The 19,328-nt window shown below is 42.3% G+C and overlaps 1 protein-coding gene across 1 annotated transcript in view; it reads left to right on the top strand.

Annotated features, from left to right (window-relative positions):
• Snx4 (sorting nexin 4) overlaps nt 1–17,363 on the top strand; it is a 50,897-nt gene extending 33,534 nt beyond the window's left edge. The window contains exons 8-14 of the mRNA XM_051191376.1: nt 3,474–3,535; nt 5,806–5,871; nt 8,022–8,111; nt 10,323–10,422; nt 12,270–12,415; nt 14,233–14,347; nt 16,270–17,363. Of these exons, the coding sequence (XP_051047333.1) occupies nt 3,474–3,535; nt 5,806–5,871; nt 8,022–8,111; nt 10,323–10,422; nt 12,270–12,415; nt 14,233–14,347; nt 16,270–16,317 (627 nt within the window). The 3' untranslated portion in view covers nt 16,318–17,363. The remainder of the gene's footprint in view (nt 1–3,473; nt 3,536–5,805; nt 5,872–8,021; nt 8,112–10,322; nt 10,423–12,269; nt 12,416–14,232; nt 14,348–16,269) is intronic.
• Nucleotides 17,364–19,328: the final 1,965 nt, after the last annotated feature.

The raw sequence follows: 19,328 nt of genomic DNA on the forward strand, positions 1-19,328 counted from the left end.
ACGAGCTTCAGATTCAGCAAGAGACCCTGTCCCAAAGGAATTAGGTTGAAGTGGCAGAGCACACTCGGTGTTTTCTCTGGCTTTCTCTTACACGTGCAGTATATATACACTGTGGGTGTGCGCCATGCACAAGGAAGGGAGGGAAGAAGGCTGGATAAATATGAAAACCTTTCCTCACGTGGGCTGAGTTGTTGGGCTGTTTCAGCCCTGTGTTGTCTGCTTTTGGTTGGTATGACAAAATGCCTTTACCGTTATTAAGAAAAGAGGTTTTGTGGCTCATAGTTTTATATGTCTCTGGCGAAGGTTCCTCTGGCTGAGTTAGCACAGACAGATGACATCATGGTGTGAGCATGTGTCAGTGTTAAAGGGAGAGATCCTAGGAAGCCAGAGGCTGGGGAGAGATCCACCTTGCTCAGTTTTTGACAGTTCATTCTTAACCGATGTTTGCTAGGATCCCATGGTAATTAAAGCCTTTTAGAGTTAATGTCCCTAGTGATTCAAATGCTTCTCACTAACCCTCACCTCTTTAAATTACACATTTGGCTAAAGACCAAGATTCCAACACTCAAAGCCATATAGGAACTACCAAACCATAATAGACTCCTTCACGAAACAGTAAAAGCCAAGTAAACAAAGTTAAACTGAGTCCAGGAGTGCTGCATACCTTTAATGCCAGCACTCGAGAGGGAGAGGCAGGCGGATCTCCTGAGTTTGAGACCAGCCTGGTCTACATATGGAGTTCCTGGATAGCCAAAACTATTACACAGAGACATCCCATCTCAAACAAACAAAAAGAAAGTCAACTTTGGTAGGTGACTGTCCCTGTTATCCCCTTACTTGGGAGCAAGAACTGAATATTAGAAAGGGTTTTGGGTGAAATCTAGATCTTTCATTTCCTTGAAATTTCCACATGTTGAGTATGAGTCAAGTTGAAGTTCTGACTTTATCAGTAGAACCATGTAATACCTTCTGACTAACTTGGGCTTTAAAGTAGCATTCTGAAATTAAGAGAAAGGTCATGAATATGGACAGTAACAGCAGAAAACAGGACATATGGATGAGAGGTTAAAGACCCATCACACAGAAAGCTCCATGGGCCTTTTCCTAATTCCCAGGGTCAGCTGTAGAAGATAGCTCAGATGCTGTTTAAGACACATGGTAAGTTATGAAGAAATGAATGGAAATACTAGCTTCTCTGTTGAGGAAAACTTTTAAAGCCGTGTAAAGGTAAAGGTGATATTACAGCTGGGGCTTAGTTAAACACTTAAGTCAGACAGAACTACTAGGCAGAGAAAGTGGCCTTAGGGCCAAGAAGGGGTGAGTTTGAAACTGGTCTCTGCTGTTCACATCTTTCAGAATTTCTTTCTAAAAAAGGAGACCGGTGCATGCCTGTCACATGGTAGGAACTAAGTCTTGTTATGTGGATGAGTGCCTTTCAGTAATGAGACTCCAGTAAGGTAGTCTTTGTTGTGAGCTAAAGCAAAAGACATTAAAGGTAACACTTTTTCTTGACCATTTTTTATGTACTGTGATGCTAAACATGTTAGGATAGCCTCACTTAATGACCCTGTGGGGACAGTCCTTTCACTCCATTTTATACAGTATGAAACAGGCGAATGAAGTTAATATGCTATAATAGCACCCAGTAGACAGATAAGGGGATCCAGAATGAGACCATAAATCTGCCTCAGGAGCCTATGCTCTTAGCCACCTACAGATCCACATGGACAAAGGTTGAGAATAAAATGGACACTCAGTGAGTTGCCCTGGTTGGCACAGTCACCTGATGGAGGTCATGTCCTTATCTGAAAGACACAGCATAAAGATTTGGAGTACTCTAGTCTTACAGCTCTACATAACAGCTGCACTCGTGGGGCTGGAGAGATGGGTCAGGTCAAGAGCACCTGGTGCTGTAGTGAAAGACCAGGCTCAGTCCCAGCACCCAAAGGATGCTTCATAACCAGAGGAACCAGTGCCCTCTTCTGTACTGCACACACTGATGCACAGGCATACATCAGGCAAACACATGTACATGTAACTAAAAGTAAATCGGAGTTTTAAAATTATATTTACAGATGAGTGCACTATCTGCATGTATGCCTTTATGCCAGGAGAGGGCACCAGTTCTCATTATAGATGGTTGTGAGGTACCATGTGGTTGTTGGGAATCAAACTCAGGGCCTCTGAAAGAGCAACCAGTGCTCTTAACCTCTGAGCCATCTCTCCAGCCTCTAAATAAATCGTTTAAACAAGGAAAGAAATTGAACTCAACTACATATTTCTATCTCCTCTTCTCCAGGCAGAATCACATCTTTAATGCAACCTTGTTAATATACTAAAAACATATTTACCTTGCTAAAATTCTAAAGATGCAAATTATAGTTACTGACACCATGCCTAACATTTATTGTGTAGTTGTCTATAAATATTGTCATGTCTGGTGTTTGCAGCGCAGTCAGAGAGGGTGTCAGGAGAGAACACACACACTCTTTTGGAAACCACTTATATCAGGAGTCTTCCTTTTTTGTGACAGGGCCTCACTATGTAGACTTAGCTGTGCTAGGGCTCACTTTGTAGACTAGACTGTCGTTGAATTCACCGAGATGCACTTACCTCTACTCCTCTAGTTCTGGTGTTAGAGGCATGTGTAGGGCCCAGCTAAAATCTTTGACATCTGTTAGGAGACTCAAAAGAGAAAAAGCTGTGAATATTCAGATCTTTAAAGTTCATCATCTAATAGTGTGTCATAGACTCTGTCCTTCTCCAGTGTCGTCACTTCAATAAGGTTATCTGTATTTCAGCCCTGCAGCAGGCGGGGAGGGTGATCAGAATGGTGCCATTAGATTTCTTCTGTTGCAGACTTTCTCATAAGGAAACAATCTGAAGCAGACAGCCTGCCTCTTGGAGATGCTTCTGCAGCATTATGATCCTGGAAAGGGAGCCAGTGGACTCCATGACTGTACAGCTACCTCATGTGCTGTGATTAAAGCTAGTGTCAACTGCTACACAAAGTACTGCTGCTCTGCATCAGAACTCTCATAGTTCTCATGAAAAGGCTGTATGTGTGTGTGCGCACGTGTGCACGCGCGCGCACACACACACACGAACATACATACCTGTGGATCTCTGTGAATTTGAGGACAGCCTGGTCTACAGAGCTAGTGCCAGGACAGACTCCAAAACTACACAGAAACTTTGTCTCAAAAAAAAAACAAAACAAAATGAAAAAGCAAACCAAAAAACTGCTAAAAAGAACTGTGTAAGCACAGTAAACATGTCAGGCTGCACTAGTTCTGTGTTTATGATGTGATTTGAAGGGTATTTTTCTCTTTTATATTTTATTGGTCTATTATACTGAGTATAATTATTGGGTTTTTTCCATGGCTCTTAAAAATATATATGGACTTATGGACTTTTAAAACGTTAATTGTATGTAACTTCAACCTAATGCCAATTTCTTTTAAATATTTCAGAGAGTAGCTGATCGACTCTATGGTGTATATAAAGTACATGGGAATTATGGGAGAGTTTTTAGGTAAGTATCGTGTAGACTTGAACTTTTAGCTCTAATTGGTTTTTTTTTTTTTTTTTTTTTTTTTTTTTTGGCTTAACAATGTTTTAAAACTCTTACAGTGTATGAGTCAGGAGAGAATATTTTATTTATTTATATTCTCAAATGTAGTATGTATGTGTGTTCACATGTGAGAAGATACACATGTCAGATGGTGTATATATGTTGAAATGTGTGCATATGTGTTCAGAATCCTGAGGTCTATAGTAAGATTTTTCTTTGGGTCATTAGCCCTAAATAATGACAGAGAGACTTATTAATTGTGAAGTCTCAGTCTTAGCTTAGCTTGTTATACTAGCTTTTTTAACTTAAATCAATCCATTTATATTAATCTAAATTTTGCCTTGTGGCTTTTTACCTTTATTTTCATTCAGTATGTCCCTCTGTGTCTCATTGGCATCTCTCTCAATTGCCTAGAATCACCCTGAGTCCCTCTCTTTTTACCAGAAATCTTGCCTATCTCTCCTGCCTAGCTATTGGCCTTTTAGCTTTTTATTACACCAGTCATAGCAACACATCTTTACACAGTGTACAAATATCCCACAAGAGAGGTTAGCATTGGATATCATTTGATAGCTCTCCAACTTACTCAGATTCTTTTACTTGACTCTAGAGCTCACCAGTTTGGATTAGTCGAAAGCCAGCTTGCTCTGACCCTGTGTCCCAAGTGCTGGCATCATAGGCGGGCTGTCACATTAGTGTAGTCCTAGCTATCTAAAAACTCTGGTCCTTGGGCTTCCACGGTAAGCACTTTATGTACTGAGTCATCTCCATTGATTCCTGATTATTTTGGAACAGGGTTTCATCCTATAGCTTTGGCTTGCCTGGAACTCCTTATGTTGTAGCCCAGGGTTATCTCAGATTTGCAACAATCCATCCATCTCTGACTCTCAAGTATTAATTAAGATTTAGCCAGGTGGTGGTGGTGCACACCTAAATCCCTGCACTCCACAGGCAGACGAAGGTGGATCTCTGTGTTTGAGGCCAAGGCTAGCCTGGTTTACAAAATGAGTTCCAGAACAGCCAGAGCTATTACACAGAGAAACCTTGTCCTGAAAAACAAAACAGCAACAACTAAGTGTTAAGATTTACAACCATGTTTCATTGTGCCTGGCAGAACAGTGTTCAGTGATATCCTATAGTAACAGCTTGTACTTTCCAAGTAAATAGTTTCATTTTGAAGCCATTCTGTAAACAAAAAAGGTAGTGAGAAAAATTTGCATGCAGAGTGAAACTCCTTACTGAAGGGGCATAAAGCCTTTTAATTTCTCTGTTGATTGCCTGCAGGGAATGAATTGAATACTTTCTTTCTTCCTTTTCATTGTATAATTTATGAAGACTTAGGCAAGATGAGTTTTTCAGTCTTATGGTATTTCAGTGATTTGAATACTTATGTAAGGGCTGGAGGTATAGCTCAGGGTTAGAACAGTTGTCTAGTTTCTATCTATGAAGCCCTAAACTCAATCCTCAGTTCCAAAGTGAGGAGGGTAGTATATGTATGCATGTATGACTTGCATGTTTTGGTTATTTAAATAATTTTTAGTTCATTTTATATTAGGGTTGTTTTGCCTGCAAGTATGTATGTGTACTACTTGTGTGCCTAGTGCTTATGAGATCAGAAGTTCCTCTGGAACTAGAGCTGTAGATACTTGTGAGCTACCATGTGGGTACTGGGACTCAAACCCAGGTTATTGGAGACAGGGTTTTACCATGTAGCTGGCTTGGAACTTACTATTTAGATCAGGAAGACTTAGAAATTACAGGATCTGCCTATCTCTGCCCTGCTGGTGTTAAGTCATGCACCACAATCCCAGCTTTAATACTTTTCTTTTGTGAATTTTTTTATGGGGGTGGTCCTTTTCTTTATTATTATTGTTTTGTTGTTTTTTTGAGATAGTGTCTGGTATAGCCCAGGCAATCCTTAAATTTGTCACATAGTCAAAGATGACTTTCAACTTCCTGCCTCCTTTCAAGTGCATGGATTACAGGATGTGCCATCATTTTCAGCAAGGTGGGCAGCATTCTACAAACTGAACTACATTCCCAGCTTTGTGTATTTGCGTTCTTACCTTTAGCTATCAAATTTTAAGGGAACACTGGTGGTATACTTGAATCATGGAAAATAAATCCAAATGTGAGTCCTAGCTAGGAAAGGATCTTGTAATCATACCTCATTCCGCATGGAATCATACCCCATAAAGCTAGTTCATAGTGCTTTGGTTCTTTTCTTCTAGTGAATGGAGTGCCATTGAAAAAGAAATGGGCGATGGACTGCAGAGTGCCGGGCATCACATGGATGTGTGAGTATCTGAGTGTAGCCGGTCTGCTCGGTGGGGAGTGCTGGTTACTCTTCGGGTTATGTCAAACTAACTGTCATTCATAGTAATGCTTTGTATATATAGATAGAACTTGTTTCTCTTAGGCATGCACGATTGGTTAATACATGTATTCTGAAACTGTCTAATTCATGTAGTAATAAGAGTAAAGATAATCTCAGCACTTGAGGCAGAGGCAGGTGGAGTTCGAGACTAGCCTGGTCTACTGGGTGAGTTCCAGGACAGCCAGGGCTACACAGAGAAACCCTGTCTCAAAAAACCAAACCAAACAAACAAAAAACCTGTATGTGTATTTCAGTGTATACAGAAAAGTTAGTTGACAAACTTTGACACTGTTCATGGTAAACGTTTTCAAGATGGCCCTTTACCTCCAGCTGCTGCCATGTGGCACAGGAAGGACTAGAACTGCAGCGATGGGGAGACTACAGCTCTGAGGCCCTTCCTGACGGGCTTGGCCCTCCCTGGCTGAAAGCCTGGAAGCCTGGAAGCGGCTAGCTGGAGAAGGAACCACTAGCGCTTTAGCTGACCAAGCGTAGGGAAGAGTCAGAAATAGAGGAAAGATGCCCGGAGCGTCTGAGGATGTACTCAGGGCAGGGGCTTTTCTGGAGGAGCAGGACCGTAGGACCAGAGCACACTGGCTGGAGAGCTGGCGTCATTAAAAGAGTAAAAATCCTCACCCAGCTAGTAGTAAAAGAATGTTACAGTCTGAAATTTATATCTGTTGTTCTCAGCCAGACACAGTGGCATGAGCCTGTAGGTTTGCTTACTCCAGAGGCTGAGGTGAGAGGGCCATGGGAGCCCTAGACTTAGAAACCATCCTGGGCAGTGTAACAAGATCCCATAAATAAAAGCATGTGTTCAGTACTTCACAGTGAAGGAGTAAGTGCTAATGCTTCTGAGGTGACCACTGCTGAGCGTGTTGATGCCTGTCAGTGAGAAGGGTGAAAAGTGGAAGAGGCAGTACCGTGTCACAGTTAAGATCTTTTACACAGAAGATAGTGACTAGTCAGCTGCGTTCATGGAAGTTCAGGAGGTCAGATGATTACTTCAGAATCGGTCTTTTTCACGTACTACAATCAACAACTGGAAAATAAAAGTTAGAACAGTACTACTTGTGATAACACAAAACATAGAAGATAGAAAGGCCCACTGATGACAATATAAATGTGAATTACGTAATTGGGATTGAAGATTCATTATTAAGATGCCCATTCTTGGGAGACTGGATCTATGGCCCAGTGGTTAAGAGCACTAGATGCTCTATCTACCACTGGATCTGGGTTTCATTCCCAGCCCCCATGGCAGCTCAGAACCATCTGCATCTCCAGTCAGGGTATCTAACTCCTCCTGGCCTCTGAGAGCACTGCACACATGGTGCACAGACATACATGCAGGCAGAGTACTCACACACATTAAATAATGTTTCAAGAGATGTCTGTTCCTCTAAAACATCAGTCCTTAAAAGTTCTGGCCCACTCCCCTCCCGTGGTAAATAAAGAGCTGATTCTAAGCCAAGAGTGGTATCACACTCCTTAAAGGCAGCACTTGGAAGCAGAAGCAGACCTGAATTCCAGGCTGGCCTGACATAACAAGTTCCAGGACTGCAGAGTGAGACCCTATCTTAAAAAAAACAAAACAAAACAAAACAAAAAAAAAAAAAAAAAAAAAAAAAAAAAAAAAAAAACTGATCTGAAATTTGTATGCTGTTGCAATAGCCAAAACCAGTAGTGACAAAGCATCCAGCTTTCAAGATTAGCTTAGAGCTATATTATAGTATAAAGAGTTCAATTGAAGGGTGGTGGCTTACTCCTTTGATCCCAGTACTCAGGAGGCAGAGGCAGGTGGATTGCTGTGAGTTCAAGGCCAGCCTGGTCTACAGAGGGAGTTCCAGGACAGCCAGAGATATACAGAGAACCTGTCTCAAAAAACAAAAGTGAATTTGTGTGTGTGTTTACGTGTGTACACATATGTGTATATATCAAGCAAGTGTGTGCAGATGCCCACAGAGACCAGGAGAGGGTGTGAGATCCCTTAGGGATGGAGTTATAGTTGCTCACTTCCTTAAAATATTAATTCTTGTGTCATAGTTGGAGTCACTTGCCTTTCTTAAACAGGTACGCGTCCTCTATTGATGATATTCTGGAAGACGAGGAGCACTATGCGGATCAGCTAAAGGAGTATCTCTTCTATGCAGAAGCGCTGCGGTAAGTTTTCAATGACGACCTGGAAATGTTGGCAGTAGGTTGCTTCTTAAGTGAGCTCACTGTATCAGATCCTGTAAGGAGACCCCAGTACATTCCCCTGCTAGACATAAAAACCAGAAGTTCTGCCCTTCAAGCATCTTCCTGGCAATAGCTTCCTGTTCATGCTTCTGGCCTGTTTGTTTCTTCCTGCTTTTTCCAGTTTGAAGATTGGGAGCAAAATACAGGTAGAGTGTATAGAGTCCTACAGAGACAATCAGAATTCTCTGCTAGACAGACTTATTAGATAAGAAAAAGTTAACATGTTTTCCTTCTTCCTCATGTCTTAGTTGCTTTGAAAAGACACCATTATCAAGGAAGCTTACAAAAGAAAGCATTTAACTGGGGACTGGGGAGGGTTGATCCATGAACATCGTGGTGGGAGCATGGTGGCAGGCAGGCACAGTAATTTAGAGTTTACATTGGAACCACAAACAGCAGGAAGAGAGAAACAAGGGGAGCTAACTTGAGTAGCCTGGGCTTTTGAAGCCTCAGAGCATGCCCTCAGTGACACACCTCCTAATCCTTCCTAGACAGTTTCACCAGCTAGGGACCAGTCATTCATACATATATATGTGCCTAGAGCCACCATTCTCATTCAAACTACTACTCTTCCTTTCTTCCTTTGCTTTTTTTTTTTTTTTTTTTAATTCAAGTTAGAAAAGCTTTGTATGAAAGGGTTAGATTTTGATTAGTTTTTTATCACTTTGAGAAGCAGTATAAGAAACTGTTGGAGGCAGGGCATGGTGTACACACCTTTAGTCACTGTGCTAAAGCAGAGGCAGATTGATGTCTGTGAGGTCAGGCCCACCTTCTCTATCTACATAATGCGTTCCAGGCCCTGTTTCCACTGAAGGGAAAAAGAGAAGAAGAACTCTATTGCTGGGTGAGGGGGTGGGCTGGAGAGTTGGCTCAGCAGTTAAGAGTTTATACTGCTCTTCCAGAGGACCAAGTTCAGTTCCTAGTACCTATGTCAGGCAGCTCATAACTAACTACCTGTAACTCCTGCTCCAGGAGATCCAGTACCTCTGGTCTGTGCAGGCATCTGCACTCACATGAACACACACACACACACACACACACACACACACACACTTAAAAATAAAAATACATCTTAAAAAAGAATTTTAAACTGGGATTGGAATGTACAAAATAAATTAATAAAAGAAAGGAAAAATAAAAAAGAATTTTGCCAGGCATTGGTGGCACACGCCTTTGATCCCACTCGGGAGGTAGAGGGGCAGACGAATCTCTTGAGTTTGAGGCCAGCCTGTTCTACAGAGCGAGTTCCAGGACAGGCTCCAAAGCAATACAGAGAAACCCTGTCTCGAAAAACCAAAAGAAAAAAAAAAAAGTTTTACTGGGCAGACAGAAGAGCTGTATTCTTTATCTTGTCAGCATAAAAACACTGGCAGATGGTTAGGTTTTTTTCCCTACCTGCTTTGTGTAGAAGTAAATTTCACTAAGGTGTTTTCAAGTTATGAAGCAAAAGGAAATTGCTGAGTACAGTGAAATTCTGTGTAGTTCCTACAAACTATAAAATGATTATTGTGTATTGACATGAAAAGATTCCCACTGTTTGTAGTGTGAAATATAGACACAGTAGAGGTGTGAGTGTGTGTTATAAATGCCTAGCTGAGTTCTGGGAGGTTACACACACTTTGATATGTGGACTGTGTGTGTACAGGGAGTTATGGGTATTCTGGTACTGTGCCTATTTTGTGCATTTCTGTATTAGAATTGTTGTTACAATAAGTATAATTCATTATTATGCCTATTTAAAGCTAAGATATTTCTAGATAGAAAAGGAAGACAACTTTGAGATCTTACCCTTTCAAAGATTGCTCACTTGCCATAGGAGATCACATTTTGAGCTCCTGAGTTGGCTATTCCTAATGAGATTGTTTCAGAAAAGAATTTGAACAATTGAGAGTTGTGTGCTTATTGAAAATAATTACATAAGCATTTTTCTTTTTAAATATGTGAAGTTTTATGCTTAGATTCTGTTAGATTTAATTTTCAGGGTTGGACCACTATATTTTAAACTTGAAAGTTATGGTCACATAAGCCCTTAACCTAGTTGGGCTTTATTTATGCCTCTTCCTGCATCCCTAAAACATTTCTGATAAGTTAAAGAAGCCAGAAGAACTAATGGCTGTGCTTGCTCACCCTAAGGGCTGTGTGCAGGAAGCATGAGCTGATGCAGTATGACTTAGAGACAGCTGCTCAGGACCTGGCTTCCAAGAAGCAGCAGTGTGAAGAACTGGCCACTGGGGTGAGTGTTGTTCTGGGTCTGGGGCTGTTGAAGAGGGTGCAGCTTAATGTGCCGGAGGGTCCTGAGGGAGGAGCTTTATCATTTTCTGCTTGCTTTTCTTTTCCTGGAAGGGGCACAATGTCTTGGCGTGCGTGTGTGTGTGTGTGTGTGTGTGTGTGTGTGTGTGTGTGTGTGTGTGTGTATGTGTGTGTCTATTGCTTGAGTGCAGTACTTGCAGAAGGCAGAAGAAGGCAATGGATCCCTTAGAACCGGAACTGAAGGCAGATGTCAGCTGCCATCCTCCTGATGTGGGTGGTAGGGACTGCGTCCTCTGAAAGAGCAGCAGGTGCTCTAACCATTGGACCATCTCTCCTACCCCTTTTTAGTTGCTTTCTTGATATAAAAAGATAGCAGCCAACTGGATGGTAGTAGTATATATCTTTAATCCCAGCACTGGAAAACTAGAGGCAGGCAGGTCTCTGAGTTCAAGGCCAGCCTGGTCTTCAAAGCAAGTTCCAGAATAGCTAGGGCTACATAGAGAAACCCTGTCTCAAAAAAGCCCCCCCCCCCAAAAAAAAGATAGCAGTCATTAAAACTGTGTCCCTTTTAGTCCTCCTGTTTAATTGGGCAAGATGTTTTATAGGAATTTTAGTCAGGAGCAGGGGAAATACTCAGGGTTAAGAGTACTTATTGCTCCTGTAGAGGACTGGAACTTGATTCCTGACACTTAAGTCAGGCAGCTCCCAACTACCTTAACTCCAGTTCCAGGGGATCTGATGCCATCTTCTGACTGTTTGGACACCGGGATGCCCCTGCACATACCACACACACACACACACACACACACACACTTAAAAAAATTAAATTTTTTTAAAAACTTAGTTTACTTTGGAAAGCCTAACCTAACCAGAATCAGTACACCTCTCCTCAGAAGGGAATGCTGTCCTCTTTAATGTTTATGATGTGGTTTGTACTTGTGAAGGAAATTCCCTATCTCTTGTTTTGTTTCAAGACAGGGTTTCTCTGTATTGCTTTGGAGCCTGTCCTGAAACTCACTGTGTAGACCAGGCTGGCTTCCAACTCACAGAGATCCACCTGCCTCTGCTTCCTGAGTGCTGAGACTAAAGGCGTGTGCTACCATTGCCATGCTGTTTTGTTTTTTTGAAACAGGGTTTCTCTTTGTAGCTTTGGAGCCTGTCCTGGAGTTCACTCGGTAGACAGGCTGGCCTAACTCCCAGAGATTAAAGGTGTATACCACCACCCAGCAAAAATTCCATAGCTTGTATAAAGTGGTGCCCAACAACCTGACTAGAATACATTGGCTGAAATGGCTAGAGATAGGTTCTAAGAACAGGGAAATAGCAAAGCCACACTGCTTCTCCATCACTTGTTCATAAACAAGTGCTTCAGTTCTAATGGTATCTCTCAGAAGGTCAGGCCTGGCGGTGCACACCTTTAATCCCAGCACTGGGAGGCAGAGGCAGGCAGATCTCTGTTGAGTTTGATGAACCCCCCCCCCAAAAAAAAAGTACCATAATGACCATTTTCAAGTAGTGTCAAGTAAAATTACATTGTTTACAGTCGGTCTTCAGAACATTGGCTTTTTATGAAACTAAATCCATACCTGTTGAATAGTTTGAGTCATCTTCTCCCAGCTCTAAAAACCACAGTCAACTTCTGTCTCTGATTTGACCCCTCTAGGTACCCCACTTACACTCGATCAGACAGTGTTTGTCTTTGTGGCTCCCACTAGTCATGATGTCTTCCTGCTTCATCTGTGTTGTAGCACATACCTCTTTCCTTTTAGCTGAGTAATGTCCCACGCTGTGTTCACACCTTGTCAGTTAATCTGATTCTGTTCCCTTTAGACTGTGAGAACATTCTCGTTGAAGGGAATGACCACCAGACTCTTTGGTCAAGAAACTCCAGAGCAGAGAGAAGCCAGAATAAAGGTGTTAGAAGAGCAGATAAATGAAGGGGAACAGCAGCTGAAGGCTAAAAACCTGGAAGGCAGGTAAATGACGTGATGCTTAACAAGACTAGACATGAGGGATTGTGTGTTCTCTGTGACAGCTCCTGCTTAGCGTCCCTGGATGCCACCTGTGTGCTGACTGCATAGTTGAGTAACAAAAACCCCCGTATTTAATGCGGGCAGGGAGAGGATAGGGTATCAGCTCTGTAATTTTTGTTCTTATACTTTTCATGCTTTTTGTTCTTTGCACATCCTCTGAGCCATTTCTTTACCCCATTTAACAAAACTTGATCATCCTGCAGAACACACACACAAATACCACTTCGCAGTGGAGCCTCCCAGACCATCACAGCACAGAACAGTCTCACTGTTGGTGCTGGGTGGGTAGGTGGTCAGTGGCTGTCTCTGGCAGGTTGTGGGACCTTCAGAGTCAGCAGCTGTGAGAGTTGTATGCTCTTCATGTCTTCTTGCATAAAGGCTTGGAATTTAGTTGTTCATAAATATTTCTGGAAATTAGGATCTCAGACATCTGCTTTCACCATTTGGCTCCTTTTCTTCTAAGTGAGAAAGTAGATTGTTTTAGTCAGGCTTTATGGCACACACCTTTTAATCCTAGTACCCAAGAGGCAGAAGCAGGTGACTCTTGATTTTGAGGCCAGCCTGGTCTACAAAGAGAGTTCCAAGATAGCCAGAGCTACACAGAAAAACCCTGTCTCAAAAAAAAAAAAAAAAAAAAAAAAAAAAAAAGTTTAAAGTGCCTTTTTTAGTTTTAGAACTATGGACTCTTAAAAAAGTCAGATTTCATTAATATAATTGAAAGGTGCCTACAGGAACTGTTTGTTTGTTTCTTTGTTTGTTGGGGAGGAGGGCTTAGTCACACTGTTACTCAGGCTTGTGTGAACTCCCGGAGTCCAGGTCCCTGTCCACTTCAGCCTCCCTAGTAGCTGGGGCTGCAGGTACCTGCCACTGAGCCCAGCAGTCAGAGTTTAAGACCCAGGTTGTCATTTGAGATTTGTTTATTTTTATTTTATCTGTATGAGTGCTTTGCCTCATGTATGTGTGTACACACTGTACGTGCCTAGTGGCCATGAAAGCCAGAAGGGGCCTAGAACTGGGGTTATAGACAGTTATAGGCTGTCATGTGATTGCTGGAAACTGAACCAGGCTTCTGCAAGAACAGCCAGTGCTCTTAACCACTGAGCCATCTCTCCAGCTCCAGTTGTCATTTCAGTCATACACATGCTTATCAGGAGTCATAATCAGTGTATATTTTCCAATGGCTGAAGGCAGGCATTTCCTGTGGTGTCTCGGAGGCTCTGAGTCGGTGCAGGAGCCGTCTATATCTTCAGGTAGAGCTGTGTGACAAAAGTGTTACTGTACACAGAAACAGTAAGCATAGTGTGGGACTATCTAGATAACTGTTTTCCTCTCACACACATTTTAGGAAGGGAAATAGCCATCTCATACAAGCAAGCAGAGACAATTTTAAAAGACTGGCACATCTTACCCTGAGGAAATGTGCACAGATGTCTGCTTACTCCAGTTAGGGCAAAGATGACACACCAAAGAGAGAGTTCATCCTGGCTTGGCAAGCCAGTGAGTTAATTGGGGTTAATTACAGGAATGTGGGTGATGGCCCCTGCAGGTGGCTGCACAGAAGCAATTCTTCCCTGGGAGTTTGCTCACTGCTTCTGTGACCTTGGGAAGGGGCCGTTTAAGTCCTGCAGCTTTCTGAGGTCCAGAGCTTTACAAGTGACGTTACTGTCCCTCCTCCCTGTAGCAAGAGGATGCTTCAGTTTGGAAAAGTTGACTGCAGTGTACAGTGGGTGTCTCATAAGCAGGGCTGTGTTTTATTTCAGAGAATTTGTGAAGAATGCATGGGCTGATATCGAGCGCTTCAAAGAGCAGAAGAACCGGGACCTAAAGGAAGCTCTCATCAGCTATGCTGTCATGCAGATCAGCATGTGCAAAAAGGTAGCCAGCGGTGAGGATGCCGAGGATGCTCAGAGGCTGCATTCAGGGGCGAATGCTGTGACTGTGGCCAGGGCGCAAGCCTGCTGGGGAGGCAGCTTAGTTAGGACAGTGCTACATAAAGTGGAGGCAGAGCCGGATACGTGGGAGCCTCCCAGGGAGTAGAGCCCGTGAGATGGCTCAGTGGGTAAAGCTGCTGCTGGCAAACCTGACAACTTACATTTGATTCCCACTGCCCACACGGAAGAAGGACAAGTTGTCCTCTGACCTCCACACACTCACTGTGGCATGTGTGTGCCACACAGACACAGATAAAAATAAGAAGGGGTTTAGACAAGGATGTTAGTTCTCTTACTAACTTTTCCTAATTTCACAACTTCATTTTGAGAAAGCTGCTGTAACTCAAATGTGACTTTGGTTACATACTTGCTGTTCTTGAACAGGACATTAAAATGCCATTCCTTATAAGTGCTAGATCCTGCCGGGTGTTGGTGGTGCAAGTCTTTAATCCCAGCACTCCAGTGGCACAGGCAGGTGGATCTCTGTGAGTTCAAGGCCAGCCTGGTCTACAGAGCAAGTTGCAGGGCAGGCTCCAAAGCTACACAGAGAAACCCTGTCTGGAAAAACAAACAAAAACCAAAACAAAATAAGTGTTAGATCCCTAGAAAATAGAAGTATTATGGGGGGAAATGTGGTTATGATTTGGCCATGAATTAAATTTTTTGTGTAACCTGTCTCTGTAATGAAAGATGGACCTTGAAACTGGAGGGAACTTTACTGTGGTAACTTCTAGAACAAAATGCAAAGTGCTCCTTCACTTCCCTCCTGATGTGGCCAGAGCCGGTGGCATCTACACACTTGTTAGATGCACCAGGGCGCCCCATCCTGCCATTTCAGACCCTGCTCCCAGTGTCTTCACATTCTCCATAGCAAGTCATTTAGTCCACATTAGCTCAGGAAAGGCAATAACTGAGGGTCCATATGCCTGGCCTTCTTAAAGGAAAAACTCATATGAATCATACATGTAAAATAATTATTGCAAGAGTTTAATAAAAATGACTTTCCTGTTATCTCCCAAGAATCATACCATAGAATCTCGTCATTTTTAATTTTTTTATGCTTGAGTACAATAGATCTTTATATTTAAAACCTGACCATGTTCTTGGTTTTAACTTACTTAGATCCATCCATGCACATCCTTTTTTTTTTTTTAATTTCCAAACCCAGGGTCATGCCTTTGCTGAGCAAGAGGCCTACTGGCCTACTACTGAGTTACATCCCCAGATAAAGTCATGCCTTGTACCTCAAACTGCCTTGAACTCACTATATAGTCTAGGCTTGACTTGAATTCACTGTGTATTCCAGGCTAGCCTAAAACTCACTGTGCAGTACAGGCTCATCTCTAACTCTCACTCCTGCCTCCACTTCCCAAGTGTTAAGATTATAAGCACAAGCGGGGCAGTGGTGATGCACGCCTTTAGTCCCTGCACTCAGGAGACAGGATCTCTAAATTTGAGGCTAGCCTGGTCTACAGAGTGAGTTTCAGGACAGTTAGGGCTGTTACACAGAGAAACCATGTCTTGAAAAACCAAAATCCAAAACAAAACAAAAACATTTTTATGTGGGAGGTAGGGCATATGCATGTGGTCCCTGAGAGCCACCTCCCTGCTTTCCATTTTCTTTCTCAGGGTAGCCCAGGTAGGTAGAGTCTTTGTGTTTTTCAAGCTTAGGGCCATATCATCTGCAAACAGGGGCAATTTGACTTGTTTGTCCTCTTTTGTGTCCCTTTGATCTCTTTCTCTTGACTTACTGCTCTGCTAAGATCTCATGACTGCTAGAGGGTGTTCTCAAACTTGCTAGTAACTGTGATGTTGGCTGTAGGGCTGTTGTTCAAAATCACATTGTAAATTCTCTTTTGTTTTCAGGGAATTCAAGTGTGGACCAATGCTAAGGAATGCTTTAGCAAGATGTGATCCTGGGAAGTCATTTTCTCTCCAATCAAAGTGCCCCAAAACGAAGCACAAGTAAAAAGAAACTTTATGCTACCTACATAAAGCATACAGGAAATTAAACAAATCAGCTTTCTTTAACTTAAGTATAGTTGTGTTCATATAGCACAAAAGGATATATTTTAATGAAGAATAATTTGAAGTTTTGGGGACTGGTGCTGATTCCAAAAGTTAATTTAATAAGATATACCAACAGATTATTCATCAGGCTTCTGATCCAATGGCTGAATGTTAGGGTGTTAGTTAATTTCATGTACTCCTCTTAATGCCAACTGTTTCAGATCTTTTCGTGTAGGGAGTTCTTTCTAAGGTGTATTTACTTGTAGGACCCACTTCTGCTGTAGGGTATTTTATCTTGCCTTATAGTTGAGCTGTTCCGTCAAAGCTCAGCAGAAACTTAATTGTGAAATCTGAGGTTTTCTTTCCTGTACCATCTGCGTACACTAGAAAATGCCTTCAGTTTGTGTTTCACCAAAATTTTGATACTGGTCAGAAATTTTATACTGCCAACAAAGAAGTCTCAGCTTCTCAGACATGCGTTGGAGTAAATACATTATTATGATCTAGGAATCGCTATGTAGAAAGTTTTAATTGGACAATATCCTCAGATAATTGTTAACCTCAGCAGTGAGCCTCAATTTCTGCTGCTTGGCTCTGTGCACATGGCATTTCAGGGTACGAGATGTAGCATTTCCATGTGTAAGACACTTGTAGTGAACACTTGTGGGCTGGTACCTTCATCATTAATGTGCTTTTCTATTGCCTGGCTGTGATTTTTGTAAAGATAAATTATGTTGTTGTTTTAGTGTGTTTTATGGTACATGTTCAGAAGCCAAGCTTTCACTCTGCTAGCTTGCAGACTCTTAACTGTGCACTCATTATTTCTAATGTTTAAAACTATGCTCAGTACTGTTTAACATTTGACTTTTTTACATGTTTAAAATGTTGCTGGATTTTTGTGCTGTTTGCCAAACTTATACAATAAATAAAGAAGTGTGTGTTTGTTTCCAGACGATTCCTGTTATTTTACAATAATCCATACTTGTAAATATCTGATTTTCTGGTAAGAAGTAATGCTTCTCATATTTTGTTTTCAAAGTGACCTAAATGTTGGTGTTTTGAAACATAAGATACTAAAATTAGAAAAGACTTAAGAGTTTTGCTATGGCTTGGTTCTTTTTGGAACAGGGTATCACATAGCCTTTGCTAATCCTGAAACTAACTGGTTATGTAGACCAGAGTGGACTCGTGGAGACCCCCCTCTGCCTCTGCTTCCGTGTCAGCGCTAGGATTAAAGGCGTGAGCCACCATGCCTGGTTTTGCTATGGTTTTAAAAAGATACCATTGGTAGAACCAAAAGTTACCTGTAGATACACATTTTCTTCCTACGTGTTCTAACCTCTTGATTAGCAAAATACCCTTATACACGGTAGTTAAAAGTCAGACGCCTAGGGCTCACCTTTATGTGTGCAAGGCCCTGGCTTAGGTTACTAACACCCACACACAAAAATGTAGATGACAAGCTTGATCTCGCTGTGATGACTCACACCTGTAATCTCAGCACTTGGCTGGTGGGGGCAGGGGAACACAAGTTTGAGGCTAGCCTGGGCTACATAGTAAGTTCCAGGCCAGCATGAGCTATAAAGTGAAGCCTTCCTCCCCCAAGAAGAAGCCTTTTTCCTAAACTGACTTTAACAAATGTGGTAGATTTATGGTGTGTGTTTTGAAAGAATTAAAGCCAGATACGGTGGTATGTGCCTGTAATCCCAGCTGCACAAGGCTGAAGCTGTAGGATCCCTTCAGCCCAGGACTCAAGGCCAGTTCTTATCTTTTTAAATGTGTGTGTTTATATGTGTGTATACGATATGGTTTAGGATAAAAAGTGACTTTTTCTAAAACATGCCAACACTTGATTGTATTTGACTGGGTACAGTCTTGATAGGTTCTGTTATCAATTTTACAGAACTCATAAAGGGATTTTATGATAAAATTTATATTATCTAGAGAAAATAATCTAGGGTCGAGGAGACGGCTCAACAAGTAAAGCTGCCGCCACCAAGCTCTTAAACCTGGCTTTGATCCTGAGACCCTCAACATGGGTCTGTAGATTGTCATCTGACCATCATGTGAGTGCCACGGCGGCGCGCGCATGCGCATGTTCACACACACACACACACACACACCTACCTCAAGTGCAGGTAAGAGTAGAAAAAGTGCCTTGCATTGATGCTCACATTGCAAACATTCAACAGGAGAATCCCTTAGCAGCCATCAGGAGTGGGTACATAAATTAGAAGACAGGGGCAAGCTATGAAATACTGAGTTAGTCCCCAACTTTAATGTGCAAACAGTTGGAGAACAGCTGACTTAATTGCCCATGTCTGGGCAGCTCAAACAAGGGCTAATTCTTGATCTTGGCTCAGCGAAACCTTCCACCTCCATTGTTTTCCATTGCACAGCAGATCCAAATAGCAGTGCCAGGTCAGAGCTTCGGAACTTACTGAACCCTGAAGTGGAACCAGTTCTTACAGAGAAAGGATTCCAGAATCTTCAGAAGCCTACATAGGATTTCCTTTCATTTTAAAGACAAACCACAGCCAGGTGTGTTGTTCACGCCTATAATCCTAGCACTAGGGTGGATGAGGCAGGGGTGGAGGTTCATTCAGAGTTCATGGCTAGTCTGAGCTAGTCAGACCCTCTCAATCAATCAGGAGGAAACTAGCTAGGTGCAGTAACTACATGGATCTTTTACTTAGCTATTCATGAGACTCAGGCAGGAAGACCACTGGAGTCCATGGATTCCTGACCAACCTAGGCAACATGGTTAGACACAACCCCCTAAAAAAACAAGCCATGGGTAACTAAGACTAGAGAATGGAAAAAATGTCGTTTATGGTTGCATAGCCAGTTGGTACATATTTCCAAGTTCTGGGCAGGCTGCTTGCTTCTCTGTCTTCTAAGCCCTCAAGGCTTTC

The sequence above is a fragment of the Phodopus roborovskii genome, unplaced genomic scaffold (assembly GCF_943737965.1).
Source record: "Phodopus roborovskii unplaced genomic scaffold, PHOROB, whole genome shotgun sequence".
Taxonomy (NCBI): Eukaryota; Metazoa; Chordata; class Mammalia; order Rodentia; family Cricetidae; genus Phodopus; species Phodopus roborovskii.